Source organism: Gobius niger (assembly GCF_951799975.1).
Source record: "Gobius niger genome assembly, chromosome: 18".
Lineage (NCBI taxonomy): Eukaryota > Metazoa > Chordata > Actinopteri > Gobiiformes > Gobiidae > Gobius > Gobius niger.
In genome coordinates this window covers 2,597,200-2,620,987 of record NC_136869.1, presented here as the reverse complement: position 1 = coordinate 2,620,987, position 23,788 = coordinate 2,597,200, and the positions used below count along the sequence as shown (strand labels likewise).

General features: G+C 40.0%; 1 protein-coding gene across 1 annotated transcript; it reads left to right on the top strand.

Annotated features, from left to right (window-relative positions):
* Positions 1-1,040: 1,040 nt before the first annotated feature.
* LOC306977707 (gamma-aminobutyric acid receptor subunit rho-3-like) lies at positions 1,041-23,788 on the top strand (the record flags this gene model as incomplete). The annotated part of the gene is made up of 9 exons (XM_079576135.1): positions 1,041-1,134; positions 16,225-16,292; positions 17,319-17,542; positions 18,864-18,946; positions 19,024-19,161; positions 20,506-20,658; positions 21,830-21,891; positions 21,968-22,099; positions 23,438-23,788. Exons 1-9 carry the CDS (start codon positions 1,116-1,118, stop codon positions 23,786-23,788), a joined length of 1,230 nt encoding a protein of 409 aa, XP_079432261.1. The 5' UTR covers positions 1,041-1,115.

Below are 23,788 nucleotides of genomic sequence, written 5' to 3'. Positions count from 1 at the left end.
CGTCATCAGATTTTTTTTCCATCATTTTTTTGTTGGGTATTCAACTCATTTTTGTAACTTTTTAGTCATTTTTTTAGTCATTTTTTGTCAGATTTTTGTCACATTTTTGTTTTGTTTTTTTCATTTTTTAATCAATTTTTTGTCATATTTTTGTATTTTTTTGTCACATTTTGTCACATTTTTGTCATTTTTCGGCAATTTTTTTGTCAATTTCTCGTGACATTTTTGTGACATTTTTGCCACTTTTTCATACATTTTTAGTCACTTTTTTGTCAAATTTGTATCACATTTTTGTAAATTTTTTTGTCCCATTTTATCCCATTTTTGACATTTTTTCTGCAATTTTTTATCCATTTTTTTCATTTTTTTGTCACATTTTTGTCACTTTTTTGTAAAAAAAATTGTAATTTTTTCGGCAATTTTTTGTCAATTTTTTGTCAATTTCTCGTGACATTTTTGTGACATTTTTGCCATTTTTTCATACATTTTTCGTCCCTTTTTTGTCAATTTTTTCTCACTTTTTTTTCACATTTCCATCATTGTTTTTGTCTCAGTTTTGTTGATATTTTCCCAGCTTTTTTCCAGAAGCTTTGTTGTTTGTGCTCGGTTCAGGTGGGAACAGTTTCTAAAAGGTTCAGTTTAGTCCCAGTTAAGCATTAGTTCAGTCCTGGTTTTGTTTGCAGTTTAGTCAGACTCTAGTCCCGCTTTAGTCCCGGCCCTGTCCCGCTTCAGAGACGGTTTGGTCTGTTTTCTACTCATTAAAACTAAGATGTTAAGCTGAAAACTCTCCAAATGAAGCTCGATGTTTCCTCAGACGTTTGTGATTCCTGCGCCGGCTCCACACCTCCACAATCACCGTTTACGCCTGAGACAATGGCCCTCGCTCACAAACAGCGCTTACTATAATGACTTCTCTAATCCCCCTCTGTCTGTGGCTCCGTGTGCAGACCGGCAGCCACGGCTCCGTCAGTCTGCCCCGGCTTAAGCCCTCGTAAACGTGTGGGTTTTTTTGTGTTTCCAGGAGGATCGACTACAAACTGAAGCGTCAGGACAGCACCAAGACTCTGCTCATCAAGACGGAACAACTGCTGCGGATCGAGGAGCACGACTTCGCCATGAGGCCCGGCTTTGGAGGTACAGGGCCGGGTCTAAAGGGGGACATGGCCGGGTCTAAAGGGAGACAGGGCCGGGACTAAAGGGGGACAGGGCCAGGACTAAAGGGCGACAGGGCCGGGACTAAAGGAGGACAGGGCCGGGACTAAAGGGGGAACAGGGCCGGGACTAAAGGGTGACAAGGCCACCTCAATAAATGAAGGCAGTTTGCTTTCATTTAGTAGAAACTTAAAGAGACTAGATGTTAGTTGGTCATTTTATACTCACTACTGCCAACTCAGGTCTTACACATAACTGCAGTCTCTATATTAACCTCTTAAATACCATCTGAACGGATCCCATTTTCTCCAGTTTGGCTTTAGCCTAATCAAAAAGCTTCTTGGGAAAAAAGCACCAAAACAGCCAAAAAAAATTAGAAGAAAACAAGGATGTAAACGCAACAAAAATGTGACAAAAATGTGACAAAAATGTGACAAAAATGTGATAAAATCTCAACCAAAAAGTGACAAAAATGTGACAAAAATGTGACAAAAATGTGACAAAAATGTGACAAAAATGTGACAAAAACGCAACTAAAAAGTGACAAAAATGTGATAAAAATTCAACAAAGATGTGACAAAAATGTGACAAAAATGTGATAAAAACTCAACCAAAAAGTGACAAAAATTCAACAAAAATTTGACAAAAATTCAACAAAAACGAAACTAAAAAGTGACAAAAATTCAACAAAAATTTGACAAAAATTCAACAAAAACGAAACAAAAATGTGACAAAAATTCAACAAAAATGTGACAAAAATGTGACAAAAACTCAACCAAAAAGTGACAAAAATTCAACAAAAATTTGACAAAAATGTGACAAAAACGCAACTAAAAAGTGACAAAAATGTGACAAAAATGTGACAAAAATGTGACAAAAATTCAACAAAAATTCAACTAAAATTCAACTAAAATTCCACTAAAAAGTGACAAAAATTCAACAAAAATGTGACAAAAATTCAACTAAAAACTGACAAAAACTCAACAAAAATTGACAAAAACTCGAGGAAAAAATCAGCTTTGTGGGTCTTAGCTTTCAAATGAGGCCTATAGCCAAAGAGGACAACATGCTTTCGGTTTAGGTGGGTGTTAAGAGGTTAAGCACTAGCTTATCCCAAAACTCAAAAGTCCCATCTTTGAAACTAATACGTCACAAAATAAAAAAGTAAATGTAAACCTGGCTCTGTCCATTATTTAGATTTGGTTGTTGATTATATATAGACATTTTTTTTCTATCTACAGCAACAGTTTGAAATGGATTTCTCTTCACTTTTCCCCGTCCACCTGCAGCGTCTGGCCTCAATCTCTTTGCTCCTCCATCTTTGTAATGACCAGGTTTAAGCGGCGGAACAATATGGACATTAGAGTAAGCAAGAGCACATTATGGATATGACTTTACCAAATCCCCTCACATCAGCGGCATTAGCTCCGCCCGGCCGCGCCCGTGTCCCCTCTATATATAACCCCGTACGTTAATGAGCGCAGTATGTCCCGCATTATCCCCGACGCCGGAACAATGGGCCGTTATGAGTCCTGGATGATCGAGAGTGTATGGGCCATAGCATAAGCCCCGCGGGACAATGCACACCTCCCTAATCCCCCCGAGTTTTAATCCACACATCAGCGCCGCGGCCAAAATCACCACCGCTGACCCACATACGCCGCCTTTGTCACCGCGCAGGGCCGGAGCCGGGCCGGAGCCGGGCCACAGGGGGCGCTGTGGGGGGCCACAGGGGGCGCTGTGGGGGGGCACAGGGGGCGCTGTGGGGGGGCACAGGGGGCGCTGTGGGGGGGCCACAGGGGCGCTGTGGGGGGGCCACAGGGGCGCTGTGGGGGGGCACAGGAGGCTTATGTGGGGGGGCCACAGGGGCGCTGTGGGGGGGCACAGGGGGCGCTGTGGGGGGGCACAGGGGGCCCCGAGCCGGTTACACGCGGCCTTTGTAATTACAGGGGCCGGGATAATTACCGGGACTAAACCTGGACTGAACCTGGACTAAACCTGGACTAAACCTGGACTAAACCTGGACTAAACTGTGACTAAAGCTGGACTAAACTGTGACTAAACTAGGACTAAACCTGGACTAAACTTGGACTAAACTGTGACTAAAGCTGGACTAAACTGTGACTAAACTAGGACTAAACCTGGACTAAACTGTGACTAAAGCTGGACTAAACTGTGACTAAACTAGGACTAAACCTGGACTAAACTTGGACTAAACTATGACTAAACCTGGACTAAACCTGGACTAAACCAGGACTAAACCTGGACTAAATTGTGACTAAACCTGGACTAAACTGTGACTAAACTGTGCTTAAACCTGGACTAAACTGTGACTAAACCAGGACTAAACCTGGACTAAACTGTGACTAAACCTGGACTAAACTGTGACTAAACCTGGACTAAACCTGGACTAAACTGTGACTAAACCTGGACTAAACCTGGACTAAACTGTGACTAAACCTGGACTAAACCTGGACTAAACTGTGACTAAACTGTGACTAAACTGTGACTAAACCTGGACTAAACCTGGACTAAATTGTGACTAAACCTGGACTAAACCAGGACTAAACCAGGGACTAAACTGTGACTAAACCAGGACTAAACTGTGACTAAACCTGGACTAAACTGTGACTAAACCAGGACTAAACTGTGACTAAACCTGGACTAAACCTGGACTAAACCTGGACTAAACCGGGACTAAACTGTGACTAAACCTGGACTAAACTGTGACTAAACCTGGACTAAACCTGGACTAAACCTGGACTAAACTGTGACTAAACCTGGACTAAACCGGGACTAAACTGTGACTAAACTATGACTAAACTGTGACTAAACTGTGACTAAACTGTGACTAAACTGGGATAAAACTGTGACTAAACCTGGACTAAACTGGGATTAAACCTGGACTAAACCTGGACTAAACTGTGACTAAACTGTGACTAAACCTGGACTGAACCTGGACTAAACCTGGACTAAACCTGGACTAAACCTGGACTAAACCTGGACTAAACCTGGACTAAACCTGGACTAAACTGTGACTAAACCTGGACTAAAGGTCCAGGTTTAGCCGCTCTGAGACGGGGACAAGCCCAGGAGGCGGTGCACCGTTTCAGATGATCAGAGGAGACAGAGGGCAGCTACAGTTTCTCCATCCTCCAAGGTCATGCGGGTGGAGTGGCTGAAGGACAACGAGATCATCGACCCGGCCGAGGACAGGAACTTCTACATCACCGTGGACACAACCTGATCATCAAGCAGGCGCGTCTGTCCCACACGGCCAACTACACCTGTGTGGCCAAGAACATCGTGGCCAAGCGCAAGAGCTCCACCGCCGTTGTCATCATCTAAGGATTTCCCATCAACCAGTGCTCCTCCTGTGACCAAAACAGTGAAGATGGCGGCCGCGACACAACCATCTTTCACTAAAGAAAAAAAAAAAAAAAAAGAGTGGTGCGCACTGAATGGGTGCTGCTGCCGGATGCTCTCTCATCGAATGCAATTTCTCCATCTGTGAGATCAATAAAGTACCATCTTATCTTATCTTATCTTAAACCAGGACTAAACTGTGACTAAACCAGGACTAACCCTGGACTAAACCCGGTCTATAAAACTGGGATTAAACCTGAACTAAACTGTGACTATACCTGGACTAAACCAGGACTAAACTGTGACTAAACTGTGCTTAAACCTGGACTAAACCTGAACGAAACCAGGACTAAACCTGGACTAAACTGTGACTAAACCAGGACTAAACCTGGTCTAAACTGTGCTTAAACCTGGACCAAACGGTGACTAAACCTGGTCTAAACCAGGACTAAACCCGGACTAAAGTTTCCCTCTCCACAGCCCGTGCCAGCAGACACGTGGCGCTCCTTGTCGTGTGAGGGGCTGTAATCTGGATTATGGGCCGGTCAGAGGCAGATGGAGCTCTCTCACTTTGGGCCAAACCGTCAGATAAAACAATGGCCGACGAGGAGCGCGGCGTGACGGACAGACCCCAGTCCGAGAGTTCGCCTCCGCCCCGGCCTTCACGTGTCGGGATCTGGGATTTGTGTCCGTTTGGAGGATGTAGATAAACTAACGGGACTAAACTAGAATCTCCAGATGTTCTGATTGACTCATACTGGATGCTATTGTGCATGTTTGTTGTGTTTTTGTGAGATTCAGTGGATTTTTTTTTACCACAGAGAGTCCGTAGATGCACCAAGAGACAGTGGGGGCATCACAAGAGCTACTGGGAAACAAAAAGTGACAAACGAGGAGGTATCCAGGCAAGACTCACAGCTAAGCCACACAAATCTTCTCTCCTACTGTAAGAAAAAGCATGAAAATAGCGACAAAACGAGGATGAAAACGTGACAAACAGGAGACAAAACACGTCAAACAAAAATGTGACAAAAGCTCGGCGACAACGTGACAAAAAGGTTATACTTAGCTTTCAAATGAGGCATTACACTCTTGCTCTCCAGTCGAGAAGCTTTTAGATTAGGGTAGAGCTGAACTGAAGAAAACGCACTCAGTTCAAGTGAAAGAGGTGAAGTAAGTAGTGCTTTATTTGTCATTGTACAATCAATTGTCTGTGTAAATGTTGTTCAGGCGTTAGTCCTGAGCCGCTGCGACTGAGCTTAGCAGGCGAATATAATCCGTTTATTCTCCAGTGAACAATGTTAATCATAGCAACAGTTGGAGAGAAGAATTGTGTGGCTTAGCTGTGAGTCTTGCCCGGATACCTCCTCATTTGTCGCTTCCTGTAGCGCCTCTTGTGACGCCTCCACTGGCTCTTGGTGCCTCTTCAGAAGAAATTTGAGTTTTTTTCCATCATTTTTTTCCATCAAGTTTTTTGTCATTTTTTTCATCAATTTTTTATCACATTTTTGTCAATTTTTTGTCATTTTTTGTGAATTTTTTGTCTTTTTTTTGCCAAATTTTTATCAAATTTTTGACATTTTTTTTGACATTTTTTTGTCACATTTTGTCACATTTTTGTAAATTTTTTTGTAATTTTTTGTCATATTTTTGTAAAAAAAATTGTGATTTTTTTGTCCTATTTTTGTCATTTTTTGTCACATTTTTGTCATTTTTTTGTCACATTTTTGTCATTTTTTTGTCATATTTTTGTCATTTTTTGTCACATTTTTGTCATTTGTTTGTCAATTTTTTGTCAATTTTTTGTCACATTTTTGTGACATTTTTGCCACTTTTTCATCAATTTTCTCGTCTCTTTTTTGTCAATGTTTTCTCACTTTTTTGTCACATTTCCATCATTGTTTTCGTCTCAGTTTTGTCGCTATTTTCACACCTTTTTTCCAGAAGCTTTTGGACTGGGGTAAAGCCAAACTGGAGAAAATGTGCTCGGTTAAGGGGTTAAAGAGACCAGCTGCAAGTTTGTCATTTTATGCTCACTACTGCCACCTCAGGTCATACGTGTAACTGCAGCTTCTATATTAAGCTCGTGCATGACGGCACTTCAGACCCAAAGTAACACCTTTCTGAGTGGAGTGAGTAGGATTTTAGAGGCAGTTGTGGTGAACAGGTCTGAGCTCATTCTACACCTGACAAGGCTGGAACATGTAGAGGGAGGAAAACACTTCATTTTAACACTTTTAGGCTCTGTATAGTCACTTTAACTCAAATGAACTCTGGTGCGGAGCCTGATGGGACGTATAAAAGGCTTCTGCTTTGAACCAACTCACCCAAACTGAGAGTCCTCCTGTTGTTTTGCAGCTGTACTCCCACCACCACAGAGCGCCGTCACTACTACCACGTGTGTTACTATTCCTCCCGCCACAAGCTCCAGCTGACCTTTGACCTCAGCTTCTGCCGCCTTCCGATGCCGTCAGAGCTGAGCATCTTTGTCCCGGCGGATTAAAAAAACATTTGGGCTGAAAAGTTTGACCTAAAACTTGAGCGCGACACAACAAGCTGATAATCTACGACAATATGGAGAGGTTTATACCGCGGGGCGAGGGACGAGGGGGGGGAGGGAGGGAGAGTGTTTGAGGAGGAAAATCCAGATGAAAACACACGAGAGAAACACTGCCCTTTAGTGAAAACTGGACCAACAGGAAGAAAACTCACACAGTAGATCCTCGTGTCAGTCAGAGCCGGGTTTTAGAAGGTACATTTACTGCAGTACTTTTGAGGATTCACTTAACCTCTTAACTCCCGCCTGAACCGAGAGCATTTTCTCCCAGTTCAGCTTTACCCAAATCCTGTAGGGCAGTGTAATGCCTCATTTGAAAGCTAAGATCTACAAAACTCATCCGAATGGATCTTTTTCCTCACGTCATCAGATTTTTTGGGGGGGTTTCAACTCATTTTTGTAACTTTTTTGTACATTTTTATCACTTTTTGTCACATTTGTCCTTTTGTTGTCAAATTTTTGTCAATTTTTTGTCAAATATTTATCACATTTTTGCCACTTTTTCATCATTTTTTCATCATTTTTTGTCAATTTTGTCAATTTTTTGTCACATTCTTGTCCCGTTTTTGTCATTTTTTCGGATTTTTTTGGTCAATTTTTGTCCATTTTTTGTCCTTTTTTTTATCCTTTTTTTGTCATTTTTTCATATTTTTTGGTCACATTTTTCGTCACATTTTTTGTCATTTTTTCGTATTTTTTTTCCTTTTTTTTGGTCAATTTCTTATCATTTTTTTGTCATTTTTTTATATATATATATTATTTTTTTTGCGTGACGTGTAGCTCGCGCTGTTCCAATGCTAACAGTCCGACCCTCATTAAGTACGAGATTTCTAAAATTCTTCTTACGAAAACCAGCCTGGTTTCATAAATTGTGATTAACCCAGCGTTATCTCAGGAGGAAGATCTCGCCTAGTGTTGAAAACATTGAAACCAGGAGTTAAAGTTGTTTTTAAGGTGTCTAAACTCCAATGCTTTTCAATGGGAGACTAGTGGCTTATTGAAGCGTACAAGTGGTATATTTCCATGTCCATCTTTATTTCCATTCTTTGTGACCACCGTAAGAGCTAAAAGGTTAAACACAAGCAAATTATACTCATGAAACAATCTTAAGCATGGGCATAAACATAAAACAGACCATTGCCTTTTTTCTCCCTTCAGCTATAGGAGCCAGAAGTAAATCGGTAAACCATAAGGCATTTTACACATTCTCCCGCCATGATGATAAAAACATTTAAGCACTTCCTACAATACCGGAAACTACGTAATTTGTACAGGAAGTACTTCAAAATAAACCATACTCCGCTACAGGCCGCATGTGGCGGGACTTGACCTCGACACATTGCGTTTTCATCCTAGTTTTTGTCTCTTTTTGGACACTTTTTTCAAGACGCTTCTAGATTCGGCTAAAGCCGAACTGGTGAAAGTGTGCTTTTTTTTTTTCCTCACATTTTTGTAATTTTTTTTTCAATCATTTTTTGGTCATTGTAATTTTTTTGGTCAAATTTTAGTCACATTTTTGTAATTTTTTGTCACATTTTTGTATTATTTTTTTTTGGTCACATTTTGTCACATTTTTGTAATTTTTTTGTCATTTTTTTGTCATTTTTTTGTCATTTTTTTGTCATTTTTTTGTCACATTTTTATCACATTTTTGTATTTTTTTGGTCGCATTTTGTTACAATTTTGTAATTTTTTGTGTCACATTTTTGCCACTTTTTCAGCAATTTTTTGTCACATTTTTGTCAATGTTTTCTCACATTTTTGTCATATTTCCATCATTGTTTTCGTCTCAGTTTTGTTGCTATTTTCCCACCTTTTTCCAGAAGCTTTTGGATTGGGGTAAAGCCAAACTGGAGAAAATGTGCTCGGTTCAGGTGGGAGTTAAGTTTTTGTCTCTTTTTGGACACTTTTTTCAAGACCCTTTTAGATTTGGGTAAAGCCGAGCTGGTGAAAGTGTGCTTGGTTAGTGCGGGGGCTGAGGTTGAAGTAATGCTGGAGAAATGGGAGAAAGTAAAGTTTTTTCTCTTCTCTGTTTTCCCTCTGGCTGCTTCCAACATGACCATATTTGGGCAAAGACGCCGCCTGAACTCAAAGTACATGACCCTCAGTTTCAGGACGTTTCTTTACAGTTTGAGCGTCGTTTACAGTGTCCTCACGTTAGTCCCAGAGTTCGGTGAAGTGAGCAGAGATTCCTTGTGCTCGTTGCGTCGATGATGATTCAGAGAAATGCGCCGGCAGCTCTGAGTCTGCGGGAAGACGACCTCGCTCGGTTCACTCAGCCAGAAACTGCTGTCGGCTCGGATCACTCTTTCCACTCATCACTGACAATCACATCAGGCAGGAATGACTGAAAATCCCTTTAGAAACGTCTTGTTAACCTCTTAACTCCCGCCTGAACCGAGGGCATTTTCTCCAGTTCAGCTTTACCCAAATCCTGTAGGCCAGTGTAACACCTCATTTGAAAGCTAAGATCTACAAAAGTCATCTAAATGGATCTTTTTCCTCACGTCATCATTTTTTTTTTTCCATCTTTTTTTGGGGGGTTTTCAACTCATCTTGTAACTTTTTTGTGATCTTTTGAAATCAATTTTTTTAATACATTTTTTGTCATTTTTTTGGTCACATTTTTTTTAACCTTTTTTCTCTTTTTTGTAATTTTGTGTCATTTTTTGTCATTTTTTATCATTTTTTTGTCTTTTTTGTTGGGTTTTTGTTGTTGGTTTTTTGACATTTTTTTGTCATTTTTTTTGTCATTTTTTTTCTTTTTGTCATTTTTGTCATTTTTTTGTCATTTTTTTTGTCATTTTTTTTGTCATTTTTTTGTCATTTTTTTTCTTTTTGTCATTTTTTTGTCATTTTTGTCATTTTTGTCATTTTTTTGTCATTTTTTTTGTCATTTTTTGTCTTTTTGTCATTTTTTTTGTCATTTTGTCTTTTTGTAATTTTTTGTCATTTTTTTGTCATTTTTTTGGTCATTTTTTTGGTCATTTTTTGTCTTTTTGTCATTTTGTAATTTTTTGTCATTTTTGTCGTTTTTTTGTAATATTTTGTCATTTTTTTGGTCATTTTTTTGGTCATTTTTTTGGTCATTTTTTTGGCATTTTTTTTGTCTTTATTGAGGGGATTTTTTGTCGTTTTTTGTCACATTTGTGTCATTTTTAACGTCAAAGTTTTCTCACTTTTTTGTCACATCTTCATCATTGTTTTCATCTCAGTTTTGTCGCTATTTTCACACCTTTTTTCCAGAAGCTTTTGGATTGGGGTAAAGCCAAACTGGAGAAAATGTGATCGGTTCAGGTGGGAGTTTAGGGGTCAAAAAAGCTACAAAAGATTTGAAAAAAACCCCGCAATAAACATTAAAAAGTGATGGATAAGCATAAAAAAGAGCCACTGAAAAACCACAAAAGAGCGACGGGAAAAGTGACCATAAAGCAACAAAAACACGATCAAAAATGTATAAAAATGTGACGAAAACATGGCAAAAAGGAGACAAATCACAATAAGATCACTTCAATAATGTGACCAAAAAGTTACGATCAGTTTTGTAGGTCTTAACTACAGGTCTTTGAAAATCCAGAACTTTAAGCCTGAAGTCCTGAAAAGGTTCTCGTCTGAGTGGGATCAGACACGACTTTCCCGTTAAAGCGTTAACCAGCGCTCGAGCGTCGCCTCTTCACTCGCCACCTCTGCGCCTCGTCAAAGGAAAACTGCTGCCGTTTACACCCAGTAATAAAGATGCTCTTCCACCGAGGAGCAGGAATGTCCGACCGACGCCGGGACCAGCTCCAAACCAGTGCCTGACCAGGTCTGGGACTGAGCGCTGCAAATGGGACTTTAACTGCAGGTCTGGGAGTTTCTGCCGGACCGTTTCTCACGTGGGCGGGAACAAATACGAGAGGAATTTAGCAAATAAACAACATGAAGAGGTCAGCGCCTTCGTCTCATAGGGACTCAAGGCGAGACGCTGCAGGTGGAAAAGAAAAAGGAATTCATGTAGAAAATGTGGGCTATTGTAAGGCATTTTATTCATAAAAACGGCCAAGATCTCCTATATTTTTTCCGTGACAAAATGTAAATAAAGGTCAGAGCAGATTTTAAGTGAAGCAAATCTGAAAAAGTTCTAATTCGGCTTGTTTTTTTGGAGGGTTTGAAGCTTTTCTGACACAGCCTTGATTAGCTGCCGTTAGCATTAGCCGCTATCATTAGCATACTGTTGCTAGCTTTAGCATACTGTTGCCAGCCGCGACATTTCGAAATATCGAAAGTACGTTTGCGGAGGTTAATCTTAACTCCCACCTGAACGGATCCCATTTTCTCCAGTTTGGCTTTACCCGAATCAAAAAGCTTCTTGGGAAAAAAGCACCAAAACAAGGATGTAAATGCAACAAAAAAATGACAAAAACTGAACAAATATTTGTCAAAAATTCAACAAAAATGTGACAAAAACTCAACCAAAAAGTGACAAAAATTCAAAAAAGATGTGACAAAAAGTCAACCAACAAGTGACCAAAAATTTCAGCTAATGTTAGCTATGGGAAACGTATGCTAACAGCCACAAACATGGCTCTCCATGGTGGTTTCCTGAACTCTTTTGGCTCTTTGTAGCCAAGACCTGACATCGTATTTTTCCAGTATCGGCTCCGATATCTGATACCAGTAAATACTGGAAAATACCCCTGAAAAAAAATTCTAATTCTTGTTTGGAGTCTGTAGGACAGGGGTTAGCAACATCAGGCCCGGGGGCCAAATCCGTGTTTGAGAAACATGATTACCCAAATCAGACAGTACTTTTAACATTATTAGAGTTAAATGGGAGAAACAAAGGTAGAAATACTGTCAATGCACCCAATTAGGTCATATATTATGTACAACACTGGCATTAGGAAGAAGTGCACTGGAAAAAGAATAATCGTTTTAAGGAAGAAATGACATAAATATACTTGAATCAACCAGTGTTAATTTTGACAACATATTTTGATTTAGTTTTAGTCTTAGTCTTTTGACGAAAATGTAATTCGATTTTAGTCTAGTTTTAGTCAAAAAAATATCTTCAATTTTAGTCTAGTTTTAGTCGACTAAAATTGCATGTAAATTTAGTCGACTAAATTTAAGACAAATTGAGTGGACTTTGCATTGATAATATTCATTATAATCATATTTACTCTTGTTCCTCTGCTTCATGGAGCTGTTTCCACATGAACAAAGCTCAGAGCTGATCCTTTGGCAGAGAATTTACATGATCTGAGGTTCTTTCAGACGCTCAATACAAGTTTGGATGATTTTAGTCTCTCCTTTTCATTTTTATTTAGTCTTATTTTAGTCGACTAAAAGATCTGGCCATTTTAGTCATAGTTTTAGTCTCATGAAAAACTTTTAATTTAGTTTTAGTCCAATTTTTGTCGTCAAAAACATCACTTTGACTAAAATTAAGACTAAATATTTTAGTCGACGAAATTAACACTGGAATCAACAGATTAAATCTAAGGTTTGAGTAGATTTGGTCTGGTCTTGGACGAGATAAAACCTCTAGCAGTCGTTATTCTCTTAATTCAGATAGTTTGTCACTTCAAGTGCTAAACAATTATTTGTCTGATTTCAAGTGGGTTTTATTCTTGTTCCATTGGCACTATAACATTTGTATCTTGGATTAGTTCTAACCGACTCAAATTCAACATAGAAGAACTTTAATTCAAGCAATTTTAAGTCATTTATCTCATGATGGTCATTTTTCCAAGTCTTGTGCTTTACTTTGGGCTAATAATCGGCGGCTTCGGCCCTCGGTACGTCTCCCTGCGTTACATGGAATGGAGTCACGCGGGAAACACGACAAAACATCATGAAATAAACATCGTGTCAAGGCAGAAAAAACAAACCAAAAATCTGAAAGTCTTTTGCACTTTATTCACAATAATGTCATTGGTGCTTTTAAGTTTGTCGTTTTTCAGGTTTAGACACGTTAGCTTTGTCAAATTTCGGTCCAGTTCACATCCTTTTTATCTTAAATAGTTACTACAACAGAGAGTTTTCCCCAAACAAACTGAACGAGCAGCTTCTGTGGTTAATCCACTCAGCGTAAACAAAGTCTCCTGTGAAAATACAGTTTCAGACGCTCAGTTCACTGACGGTGAGCGTGACCACGGAGTAACTTTTATACAAGTGACACTTAGCATACCACGGCAGGAGGCTGCGGGTGAGAGTCCTCATCTGTGTACCGGTGGCGCAGTGGTTATCCGGCCTCCCACAAAGACTCCAGTCTCCAAAACCTGGCTAAGTCTGGTGATAATCATTTAAATCTATGAAGAATCATTAAATCAGTGGAGTGTTTAACCTCTTAAATCCCGCCTGAACCGAGAGGATCTTTTTCCTCACGTCATCAGATTTTTTTCCATAATTTTTTTGTTGGGTATTCAACTAATTTTTGTAACTTTTTTGTCACATTCTTGTCATTTTTTCGCCACATTTTTTGTCATTTTTTTGTCATTTTTTATGAAATGTTTGTCATTTTTTTGTTACATTTTGATCCTTTTTTTATAATTTTTTTTGTAATTTTTTAGTCAAATTTTTGTAAATTTTTTATGAATTTTTTGTCGTTTTTTAGTTACGTTTTGTCACATTTTTGTCATTTTTTCATAATTTTTTATCACATTTTTGTCCAATTTTTTGTCATTTTTTATTAATTTTTGTTTCATTTTTTTGTCACATTATTGTAATTTTTTGTCACATTTTTTGTTATTTTTTTGCAATTTTTTTGTAATTTTTTTGTAATTTTTTTGTAATTTTTTTGTACTTTTTTTGTAATTTTTTTGTAATTTTTTTGTAATTTTTTTTTAATTTTTTTGTAATTTTTTTGTAATTTTTTTGTCACATTTTTGTCATTTTTTCGTCCATTTTTTATGAAATATTTGTCATTTTTTTGTCACATTATTGTAATTATTTGTCACATTTTTGTCATTTTTTGGTCATTTATTTTGTCATATTTTTGTCATTTTTTCGTCCATTTTTTGTCAATTTCTTGTGACATTTTTGTGACATTTTTGCCACTTTTTAATCAATTTTTCATCATTTTTTTGTCACATTTCCATCATTGTTTTCGTCTCAGTTTTGTTTTTTTCCAGAAGCTTTTGGACTGTGGTAAAGCCAAACTGGAGACAATGTGCTCGGTTCATGCGGGAGTTAAGGGGTTAAACTGCATGTTGTCACGAGCAGGTTATGTATTTGACTCCTGAAAGTAAATGAGGCCCAACATAAGAGAGTTTTGCCTGAGCTTCTCTCACTGTCCTGTGCAAACTGCTCTCGCCCGGTGGTCGTATTCACACCTGGAGATTCCAAACACCAAAACGTGCTCCTCCTTCTAAACTTCCTCTCCCTCTGAAACCACATAAACGCAGACGGCTCGCTCTGCACTGGACCATCACCTCAGACTTCTCGGAGCAGTGGCTGCGATCGTGTGGGCGAGCGGGGAATCCTAAAATCAGCCGCTCAGTTTCAGAAAATAGGCCGCGCAGACGTCACTCCGCCGGGCTCTGGCTGAAGCCGACGCTGAGGGGAGCTGGAGTAATGGAAGGCTGTGGGAGTCTGGGCTGATTCAGGGAATACCGGACACATGTGGGTCAGAATGGGGGCGAGCAGACTGATGTGAAACTATAGTCCAAAAGTAGATCCTGGTCTACACCTGCAGCAGCAAGTCACTCAATTATACAATGGAAATATTTTTTTTCACTCAAACTTAGCTGTAAATACTGTTTAAGTGGCGCTAGCCTACAGTTAGCTTTGCCCGTTAGCCTGTTAGCTTCTTCTTCGTGATTCCATTAGTATGTATGGGTGACTCCGGTCCGGTGGCAGTCAAGTTGCAAGTGAGGTTTTCTGACCAGAGACACCAGGGGGAGATGAAAGACCCTCCAATCACCCCATTAACACTTGTATCACCCCCAGAGGGACTACGGGAAGGATTTATTATGGTAAACAAGTTACTAAGTACTGCTTTAACATATAAACCTAAAATCTTCACAAGTAACATGTTTAGTTATTGCACTGATTCTGTATTTTTCCGTTAATTTATTTTTACATCTCCACTTTGTATTATTGTCACTTTTATGACATTTCTTTTAATTTCTCTTTAGTGCATTTTTGTCATGGCTTTTTTGCTGGTATTTTATCTGTTTCTCTTTTGTCGCTTTTTCGTCGCTTTTTTGTCACTTTTATGTTATCCTTTTTGTTGCGTTTTTGTCGCTCTTTTGTTGCATTTTCATCCTCGTTTTCGGCTCATTTTTGTCACTATTTTGACACTTTTCTCAAGAAGCTTTTAGATTTGGGAAAAGCCAAACTGGGGAAAATGCACTCGGATTAACCTCTTAACTCCCGCCTGAACCGAGAGGATCTTTTTCCTCACGTTATCAGATTTTCCATTATTTTTTTGTTGGGTATTCAACTAATTTTAGTAACATTTTTGTCATTTTTTGGTCATTTTTTTCTCACATTTTTGTAATTTTTTTTGTCACATTTTTTTCATTTTTGGGTCATATTTTCATCCCATTTTTGTCTTTTTTTGTCAATTTTTTGTATTTTTTTTCGTCAAATTTTGTCAAATTTTTGTCATTTTTTGGTCACATTTTTATCACATTTTTGTCATTTTTCCGGCCATTTTTTGGTCAATTTCTTGTGACATTTTTGCCACTTTTTCATCAATTTTTCGTCACTTTTTTGGCACATTTCCATCATTGTTTTTGTCTCAGTTTTGTTGCTTTTTCACAGCTTTTTTCCCAGAAGCTTTTGGACTGGGGTAAAGCCAAACTGGAGAAAATGTGCTCGGTTCAGGTGGGAGTTAAGGGACACAAAAAGAGGTTAACAAAATCCCCCTGAAAAAGTCTTTCCACTAATATGTCAACAAGATAAAATAAATTCAAACCTGGTTCGGTCCTTTATTCAAATTCTGTCGCTGAAACTTTTTTTTATGCATGAAAGGCCTTGTTTTTATATGAACACATACAAGAAAAGTTGTAAAAAAGAATGTCAGTAATCTACAGCCATTTAGAACGGTTTCCTGGTGTAATAACGATCTGGTGTGGGTTCTGCCTCAGTCGGACAGAGCTGCACGTTCCTCTTTCTGAACTGTCCATTAACCCTGGTGGTCGTGTGTGTTTGTGTTTCAGGGTCCGGCGTCCCGGTGGGAATCGACGTCCAGGTGGAGAGCATCGACAGCATCTCGGAGGTCAACATGGTGAGGACAAGCTCATCGCATCTGCACTCAGGGTTAACCTCTTAACCCCCACCTGGACCAAGCATCCTCTCCAGTTTTACCCAAATCGAAAAGCTTGGAAAAAAGGGTCAAAATTGTGCCAAAAATAAGAGAAAGGGATGAAAAAGTGGCAAAAATGTGACACCCTTATCAAAAAGCTTCTTGGGAAAAAGGCACCAAAACAGCCACAAAAAATTAGAAGAAAACAAGGATGTAAACGCAACGGAAAAAAAAGACAAAAACTGAACAAAAATTTGACAAAAAATCAACAAATATGTGACAAAAATTCAACAAATATGTGACAAAAATTCAACAAATATGTGACAAAAATTCAACTAAAAAGTGACAAAAAATTGACAAAAATGTGACAAAAATGTAAAAGGTGACACAACACAGCAACAACGCGAGGAAAAAGATACGTTTTGCGGGTCTTAGCTTTCAAATGAAGTGTTACACAGGCCTATAGCGAAAGAGGACAGCATGCATTCGGTTTAGGCAGGTGGTAATTGGCATTGCCCACATCTTAAAGAGACGAGATGCAAGTTGGTCATTTATACTCACTACTGCCACCTCAGGTCATATGTGTAACTGCAGCTTCTATATTAAGCTCGTGCATGACGGCACTTCAGACCCAAATTAACACTTTTTGAGAGACAGTGCAGAATTTTAGAGGCAGTTGTGGTGGTATATAAAGCATTTTTAAACTCTGTATAGTCCCTTTAAAAACAAAAAGTGACAAATGAGCCAAAAGCGAGGATGAAAATGCAACAAAAAAGCAACATAAACGTGACCAAAACACAACAAAAAATCCACAAAAGAGCAACAGAAAAAAGTGCCGATAACAATGCAGGGAAAAGGATTTTAGTCCAGTTTTAGATAGGTTTTAGTATTCAAATGAGGCGTTACACTGGCCAATAGGCTGTAAGCTCCAGTCAACAACCTTTAGATTTGGGTAAAGCCGAACTGGAGAAATGCACTTGGTTAGTGTTTGAATCCTCTCTTCCCCAGGACTTCACGATGACCCTGTACCTGCGTCACTACTGGAAGGACGAGCGTCTGTCGTTTCCGTCTCGCACCAACCAGAGCCGCACGTTCGACTCGCGCCTCGTCAAGAAGATCTGGGTCCCGGACGTGTTCTTCGTCCACTCCAAGCGCTCCTTCATCCACGACGCCACCATGGAGAACATCATGCTGAGGGTCTACCCCGACGGGAACATCCTCTACAGTGTGAGGTATTTACGGAGAACTTCCTCCACAGGTATTTAAGGAGAACTTCCTCTACAGAGTCTGGTATTTAAGCAGAACATCCTCTACAGAGTCAGGTATTTGAGGAGAACATCCTCTACAGAGTGAGGTATTTACGGAGAACTTCCTCCACAGGTATTTAAGGAGAACATCCTCTACAGAGTCTGGTATTTAAGGAGAACATCCTCTACAGAGTCTGATATTTAAGGAGAACATCCTCTACAGAGTCAGGTATTTACGGAGAACCTCCTCTACAGTGTGAGGTATTTACGGAGAACTTCTGAGAACATCCTCTACAGAGTCTGATATTTAAGGAGAACATCCTCTACAGAGTCAAGTATTTACGGAGAACTTCCTCTACAGGTATTTAAGGAGAACCTCCTCTACAGAGTCAGGTGTTTAGGGAGAACATCCTCTACAGAGTCTGGTATTTACAGAGAACTTCCTCTATAGGTATTTGAGGAGAACATCCTCTACAGAGTCAGGTGTTTAAGGAGAACATCCTCTACAGAGTCAGGTGTTTAAGGAGAACATCCTCTACAGAGTCAGGTGTTTAGGGAGAACATCCTCTACAGAGTCAGGTGTTTAGGGAGAACATCCTCTACAGAGTCTGGTATTTACAGAGAACTTCCTCTATAGGTATTTGAGGAGAACATCCTCTACAGAGTCAGGTGTTTAAGGAGAACATCCTCTACAGAGTCAGGTATTTGAGGAGAACATCCTCTACAGAGTCAGGTGTTTAAGGAGAACATCCTCTACAGAGTCAGGTGTTTAGGGAGAACATCCTCTACAGAGTCAGGTATTTAAGCAGAACATCCTCTACAGAGTCAGGTATTTGAGGAGAACATCCTCTACAGAGTCAGGTGTTTAAGGAGAACATCCTCTACAGAGTCAGGTGTTTAGGGAGAACATCCTCTACAGAGTCAGGTATTTAAGCAGAACATCCTCTACAGAGTCAGGTATTTGAGGAGAACATCCTCTACAGAGTCAGGTGTTTAGGGAGAACATCCTCTACAGAGTCAGGTGTTTAGGGAGAACATCCTCTACAGAGTCTGATATTTAAGGAGAACATCCTCTACAGAGTCTGATATTTAAGGAGAACATCCTCTACAGAGTCTGGTATTTAAGGAGAACATCCTCTACAGAGTCTGGTATTTAAGGAGAACATCCTCTACAGAGTCAGGTATTTATGGAGAACATCCTCTACAGACTCTGGTATTTAAGGAGAACATCCTCTACAGAGTCTGGTATTTGAGAAGAACATCCTCTACAGAGTCTGGTAATTAAGGAGAACATAATGTGTTTCAGAGTGACGGTGACGGCTCTGTGCTCCATGGACTTCAGCAGGTTTCCTCTGGACACGCAGAACTGCTCCCTGGAGCTGGAGAGCTGTAAGGCCCTCGCTGCACAGACACATGATTAAACAAACTGATAGTGATGATAAACGACTAAAACATCCCCGTTTCAGACGCCTACAACGAGAACGACCTGATGCTCTACTGGAAAAACGGAAACGACTCTTTGCGGACGGACGAGATCTTTCTGTCGCAGTTCTTCATCGACAACTTCCAGGCGTCGAACGGACTGGCCTTCTACAGCAGCACCGGTTAGTACTGCCCACTACTGCCCCTTACTGCTCACTACTGCCCTCTACTACCCTCTACCAGGGCCGTGGGAAGATATTTTGGCTAGGGGGTGCTGAGAGACAAGATTGCCCCCCAAAACGCTATTTCTTTGCTTATTTATTTAACCCCTTAACTCCCACCTGAACCGAGCACATTTTCTCCAGATTGGCTTTACCCCAATCCAAAAGCTTCGGAAAAAACGTGTGAAAATAGCGGCAGAACTGAGACGAAAACAATGATGAAGATGTGACAAAAAAAGACAAAAAATGACAAAAAAAGACAAAAAATGACAAAAAATGACAAAAAAATGACAAAAAATGGCTAAAAATGACAAAAAATTGACAAAAAAATGACATAAAATGACAAAAAATGACAAAAAAATGACAAAAAAATGACAAAAAGACAAAAATTACAAAAAATGACAAAAAAATGACAAAAAAATGACAAAAAATTACAAAAAATGACAAAAAAATGACAAAAACAAATGACAAAAAAAAAATGACAAAAAAAAATGACAAAAAAAATGACAAAAAATGACAAAAAATTGACAAAAAATGACAAAAAAATGACGAAAAATGTGACAAAAAATGTGACAAAAAATGTGACAAAAAATTACAAAAAATTACAAAAAAATGACAAAAAAATGACAAAGAATGTGACAAGAAATGACAAAAAATCTGACAAACAATGTGACAAAAATGTGACAAAAAATGACCAAAAAATGACAAAAAAAGACAAAAAAATGACAAAAATGACAAAAAATAAAATAAAAAAAATGGAAAAAAATGACCAAAAAAATGACAAAAAATGTGACAAAAAATGTGACAAAAAATAACAATAAATTTACAAAGATTAGTTGAATACCCCCCTCAAAAAAAATGGAAAAAAATATGATGATGTGAGGGAAAAGATCCATTTAGATGAGTTTTGTAGATCTTAGCTTTCAAATGAGGTGTTACACTGGCCTACAGGATTTGGGTAAAGCTGAACTGGAGAAAATGCTCTCAGTTCAGGCGGGAGTTAAGAGGTTAATATTGCTTGTAATGCATAGACGATCCACCAGAGGATGCTGTAGCGCCCTCAGCACCCTGGGTTCCCACGGCCTTGCCCTCTACTGTCCTCTGCTGCACCATACTGCCCTCTACTAACCACTACCGTCCTCTACTGCACTGGTCTGCACTGTCCCCACTTCACCCTCCTAATGCTTGGATCTGTTTGAATACAATAGTAGAATATTTTGGAGTTGGTGTTTTTGGCTGTGCGGTTGAAGAGCCGCTCTCCAGCCCTGGTGCCGCTCGGGCCTAAAGGTCATGTCTGTGTTCCAGGCTGGTACAACCGTCTGTTCATAAACTTCATCCTCCGGAGGCACATCTTCTTCTTCATGCTGCAGACGTACTTCCCCACGATGCTGATGGTGGTGCTGTCCTGGGTGTCCTTTTGGATCGACCGGAGAGCGGTGCCTGCCCGGGTCTCTCTGGGTAATCCGTCTGACTAACTATCTAAACAAACTAACAACCAACTAACTATCTCAGTAACTATCTGGGTAATGCATCTATATAATTAAACAAGTATCGGAATAAAGGTTCAGGTTCTACCGGTGTCCAAAAAAGCATCGAAAGAAACAATCTTGTAGAGCTCAGAGGATGTGTTTGTTTTGGCCCCAGCTGACCTGGAAGCACCTCGGGCACAGCCTTTTTTAATTATATTTTCCTTTATTTATTTCTTACAACAGAAATAATGAAAAGGCTGGTTTACAAATTAAAATCAGGCCGTAAGCATAGAATTAAGACATTACATTACAGACGCCGAGCACTTCCGTTCCGCTGTGACGACACAACTGAGCACGTCAGTGGTTCACCAGCAGAGGGCGGAGCAGCTGCTCAGAGAGCAGGATTCAGGAGGATTGCTGAGAGCTGCGTGAATGAAGCCAAAAACCACTCGCGGGGTGTTTTTGTTTAGGAAATAACATAACAACATGACTAAAAGCTCCATAAAGTCGATTTTCAAGTTTCAAGTTCAAGTTTAATGGTTTTGTATAGCCCAATATCACAACAGAAGTCGCCTCACAGCTGCAACAAACAATAAAGCAATAAAACAGAGCAATAAATATGACAATTAAAAGTTCAGGTGAATCCAGGCACATATAATGTCCAATAGGAGGTAGCGACGAGCGGCGTGGGCGTCCCCCGTCCTTAGACTCTCCAGCACGGCAAGGAAAAACTCAAAAACCCGGCAGGAGAAAAGAGAAACCTTGGGGAGAACCACAGAAGGAGAGATCCACTCCCATGGACGGAAAGGCTATAGAGACCCAGGGCCGAAAGAGAGGGGGAGTGCCTGTCTAGATTTTGGGACCTTTAAAAGCGCACTATATTATGTAAACAACATATTACCTAAATATTCCATAAAGTGCCTTTAAGCCGTCTACTATGAGTATATTGCCGGAAAAATCTTGTGGCATGTGATCTTGGCCCATCTCTCTCGCTTATAGTTCACATCATCAAAATATGGACCCAAAAACATCTGTGGTTTAGCGCCTCGCCTCTATGCAGAGTCATAAATCTATCATTATTAAATACTCTGGAGTCTCTGAGTTGTGAATGACCCCTGACCTCGAGGCCCCCGCAGTGACACTCTGTCTCTGCCCCACAGGGATCACCACAGTCCTCACCATGTCCACCATCATCACCGGAGTCTCCTCCTCCATGCCGCAGGTCTGTCTCCTGTTTACTTCAGTCATGTGGTGCAGATAACCGGTGCCCGGGTTATGCTGATGATGTTTGTGGACAGGTGTCGTATGTGAAGGCGGTGGACATTTACCTGTGGGTCAGTTTCCTGTTCGTGTTCCTCTCCGTCATCGAGTACGCGGCCGTCAACTACTGCACCACCCTGGAGGAGATGAGGAAGCTAAAGGGAGGGAAGGTACTGCTACTGCTACTGCTACTACTATTACTATTACTATAACTAATGACTACAACTACTTTTGCTCCTGTACTACTACTACTGCTCCTACTACACAATCGCAAGTACTGCTACCCTCTGATGAAGGGAGGAAAGTTACTTCTACTTTTACTACGACAATCACATATACTGCAGTTGTCTCATGCAGATGAGGAAGTGAATATAAGCAAGTCTGAATATTCATTAAAAGGCTTCTACAACATCTCCATCTAGTGGACCAAAGTGTTCAATGCACTTTCTATACAGCCCCTTTCTTTCTTTCTTTCTTTCTTTCTTTCTTTCTTTCTTTCTTTCTTTCTTTCTTTCTTTCTTTCTTTCTTTCTTTCTTTCTTTCTTTCTTTCTTTCTTTCTTTCTTTCTTTTATTGTATTTTTGACAGATACAGTAAAAAGCTTGCTTAAATTTCTCCCAATGAATAGAGTAAAATACAACCATTTATTTTAAATTACAGTTATTTTGTTTGTTTTGAGATTTAAATTGGTGCGGTTAAAGCAGTACTAATTAACTTGTTTACCTTAATAAATCCTTTCCGTAGTCCCTCTGGGGTAATGGGATGATTGGGGGGTCTTTCATCTCCCCCTGGTGTCTCTGGCCAGAAAATCATCCTTGCAACTGGACTGCCACCGATCCAGAGCAAGCAATACACACTAATAGAATCACGAAGAAGAAGCTAACATGCTAACTGCGGGCTAGCACCAGTTAAAAAATGATCTCCATTGTGTAATTGGATGAACAATATCCCTCTGTCCCTTGACTTTTTCTGTCAGTGTAATATTTACTCTCATGGACAATCAATAAGTTAAAAAATCGCAACTTGCCACAACACCTGCAGTTGCGCTTATGGCCTCTAGGGGCATGAGTTACTTAGTACTGCTTTAAATTGGTTAGTTTTTATATTATAGGCGATTACTATTCCCCTCACGTACTGTTTCCAATTGCTAAAACAAACCTCATTTTAATATCAATGGTAAATCAGGTTTGTGCGAATGCAGTCTCCAGACTTTAGAGGTTCTGAGCTTTCAAAAGTTCAGTTGTAGTGCCTTTTTACACCACCAGAAGCATTCCACAAATGTTACTTTTAATTTATTCAAGATCAAGATGTCTTCAAATGGTCAGCTTCATGTGGTAAAATGCTTGCAAAATATATCATTTCTAGGCTCTTTTTACAGCCAAACAATTAACCTATATATATATACAGTATGTTTGTTTGTTTTTTGCGATAGTTGCAACCCTACTGTCGCCAGAATAATCCAAAATGTTACGCAGTGTGCCTTTAACAATACAAACTCTCCTCTTCCAGTTGCCGTCCGGGTACGACGCCAGTCAGGCCATGGCGTTCGACGGCTGCTTCCACGACAACGACATCGAGCTGACACCGTTCCCCCGGATGCCCGTGGGTCTTGGGTCCGCCCCGCGCTCCCCACTGTCCCCTCTCGCCCCTCTGACCCCCCTGACCTCGCTGTCACCTGACCCAGACCCAGACCCCGTCCAGCGGCTGGAGGGGGGCACCAGGCTGAGGCGGCAGCGCTCGGTCCGGGAGAACGTGGACCACATCGTCAGCAACAGCTACCTCATCGACTCGTACTCGCGCCTCGCCTTCCCCCTGTCCTACCTGCTCTTCAACATCATCTACTGGAGCCTGTACTCGTGA